Source organism: Choloepus didactylus, chromosome 2, assembly GCF_015220235.1.
Source record: "Choloepus didactylus isolate mChoDid1 chromosome 2, mChoDid1.pri, whole genome shotgun sequence".
In the NCBI taxonomy this organism is placed as follows: Eukaryota; Metazoa; Chordata; class Mammalia; order Pilosa; family Megalonychidae; genus Choloepus; species Choloepus didactylus.
This window is the reverse complement of record NC_051308.1, coordinates 112,677,315-112,680,239: the sequence shown is the minus strand read 5'-3', so window position 1 is coordinate 112,680,239 and position 2,925 is coordinate 112,677,315. Positions and strand designations below refer to the sequence as shown.

General features: G+C 41.9%; 1 protein-coding gene across 1 annotated transcript; it reads right to left on the bottom strand.

Annotated features, from left to right (window-relative positions):
- Window positions 1-1,956: 1,956 nt before the first annotated feature.
- LOC119518291 (small proline-rich protein 2D-like) lies at window positions 1,957-2,235 on the bottom strand. Its single transcript, XM_037815409.1, has one exon. The coding sequence runs from the start codon at window positions 2,233-2,235 to the stop codon at window positions 1,957-1,959; it is 279 nt and encodes a 92-aa protein (XP_037671337.1).
- Window positions 2,236-2,925: the final 690 nt, after the last annotated feature.

Sequence of the window (2,925 nt, the reverse complement as noted above, 5' to 3'; positions counted from 1 at the left end):
AAAAATTAATTGATTTGAATTCCTTTTAATCTGGGGAAATTAACGGGCCTAGCTTCATTTGGTCAGCCTTTCAAAGTATACTTCCAATTTGCCAAATGCATTTTACATTATCCTGCCATTAAGTAAACCCATTATGGAAATATATTTGAACAGCTATACACACTTCTAGACCAAATATCACTTACTTTATTAGATCTTTTAAAAAGCAATTATGATAGTTGAAACTTATGTAGAAGCAACTTTTTGTTCCTTTAACCAACAGAACAACATCACCACCAACTTAGAGAATCCAAAATAGTTCCCATCTTGATCTGAGCCCCACGTCCTCTGCAACCTCAATTCTTACCACTGTTATTACCGGAGCTCCCTTCCAGGCTTGCCATATTGTCACAATAGGAATACAAGGATGAGACAAGTAGGTATAAGCAAGTGAGAAAAGTTTATTAAGGAAAGGGAAAATACACTCCGTAAGGGGTGAGCACGGGGTGTGCTTGAGAGAGAGAGATGCACTGACCGTGGTTGGGTACAAGGGCTTTTTAACAAATCAAACAAAGGGAGGTGGGGTTTAAGATGTTGGTATGTTGTCATTGGTGAGTAATCATTCAAATTAAATATTGTAAGTAGGCTATTGTGACTGGTTGTCTATACATTCTTGTGATTGGCTAGTAAACATGTAAATTAACACTTGTAAGTAAGCTGTGGCAATAGGCTGAATACATGTTCCAATTAAGGACTGTGAATGGATTATTGTGATTGGTCCATGCCACATGGTTGAACAATGTTTCCTAGTTTGTTCCACCTCCTCCAGTTTCAGGAGCCTGACTGTTCTCACCAGATACCATATCCCCCTGCCCCCCACTCCCAGCACTGAGTCCAAAGGTGCCTGAGAGCTTGCAAGATGTTTTTCCAGTGTCTAACCTGCCTCACTATCACCTTGATGCCTGCTCCCTAGCCTCATGGGACCGTTGGTTCTTCCTTGGCTGTGCCTTTGCACATGCTGTTTTCTATCTTGGAATACTCTCACCCCAGATACCACCATGGCTCACTCCTGTCTTCAGTAAAGTCTCTTTCCTAGTGCCTCTTAAGCATTCCCTGATCATCCTTGCAAGAATCTTTAGTCCTCAACCCAAATATTTCTCCTATTTTTCTTTATTTTTTTCATAGACAGAATCACTTCCTAGATTTATAGTATATGTCTTCCTATTTGCTGATTTATGCACTGCATGCTTCATGGGGCAGAGGTTTTGTTTGGTCACAATATGCAAAGCACTTAAATATTACCTGCCATATAACAGGCAATCAAAAGCATTTGAAATGATGAATGAATTACTATAAGTACAGTGAGCAGGCTTAAGATATCATGCTTTTCTACTTTTTACAGATGAGGAATCTGAAGCTGATGAAGTAAAGTAATTTCTTCAAAGTCACACACACTAGAAAGGAGTTGAAATGGATTAAAACCAATAAAAGAAAATACTTTGATGTGCCCAGTGCAAGACATTTTTCAATCCAGATTGGATTCAGTGATAGTAAAGCCTGAATCTAAAAATTCAGCAAAAAGGGAAAGGAAAATTCATCTGAAGTAGTTGAGAGAAGGGAGTAAAATCACAGACTGAAAACAAAAGGTATTCAGTTTCAATCATAAAACATGAGATTCATTAAAGAAGAATTGTTATAATTACTCACAGGACAGAGACCAACGCCTAGATCACAGACAGACAGATGGCAAAGTGAGAACAGGCAATGCTGCATTGCAGGAAAGTAGACCTAGATTCTGCCTCCCATCTTCCAGCAACAAGAAATCAACTTCAGGAACTAAGCCTCTTCTCTGTCAGCTGTCATCTCAGGTGGAAGGCTGGGGAAGGTGCAGTCACCATGGCTGAGGGAGGATGGAGTTCTGGGACTGGGAAGAGCCACTGGATCTTTGTTTCATGGTCTTGATGAATTCTGGTGTTGTTATTTACACTTGGGTGGACACTTCTGCTGGCAGGGTTGGTATGGTTGCACAGGAGGGCACTTCTGCTGGCAAGGCTGGGGAGGACAGCACTGCACAGGTGGGCATACAGGAGGTGGGCACGGCTGAGGGCACTTCAGGGGTGGACAGGGCTCAGGACATGGTGGAGGTGGGCATGGCTCAGGGCACGGTGGGGGTGGACAAGGCACAGGACATTTAGGGATGAACACAGGAGGTGGTTGGCACGGCTGCTTGCACTGTTCCTGCTGCTGGTAAGACATCTTTCCTGGGCCTCAGGGAATCTGAAAGAAACACAGGGGACCATGTTCATAGTTGAGAAATTCCTATAGGAAAATGAGCCAACATCCTTCAAATGGGCTAATATTCCTCCTGACCCCAAGGATTGACCTGGATCTTCAAAAAAATCTTCATGACTATAGCTTTCCCTAGCTTCTATTTAGCAACTGTTCACATCACCTCATATACTTTCCTGGCACCCCTCTTATCATGTCATTCCTAAAAATAAAATACATCCAGCTCTGAGACAGATGTAACATGTGGATGAATTTAAATGTTATGTGGAAAACAAAGGTCCAAAATTTGTTTTGGGCAATTGAAAACAAAGGCTAAAATTCTGGTCAATTCCAAAACAAATTACCATCAACATTGTCTCCCATAAGGCCATGACTGATAGTCTCTCACAAACACATCCTCTTTATTTGTACAAAGCAGAAATACCATTCTGTAAAGCAACAGTCTTTTCTACCTCCAGTGTAAAACCTTATACTGCTGAAGTGCTCAAAAGTGTTTTCAAGTGTTTCACTCACCAGAGTCTCAAAGTCGGTCTCCAACTGAGTGTCGAGAGGATGACAGCAGTGTGGTGAAGTGTCCTTTTATAGGGCCAGCCTGCCCCACACAGGGGAACATGGGATGATGTACTTATTTCCCAACCAAAATGCCTTCTGTATGCA

Coding starts and splice junctions, on each gene's coding strand:
- LOC119518291 (XM_037815409.1), bottom strand. CDS start 2,235: ATGTCTTACCAGCAGCAGGAACAGTGCAAGCAGCCGTGCCAACCACCT.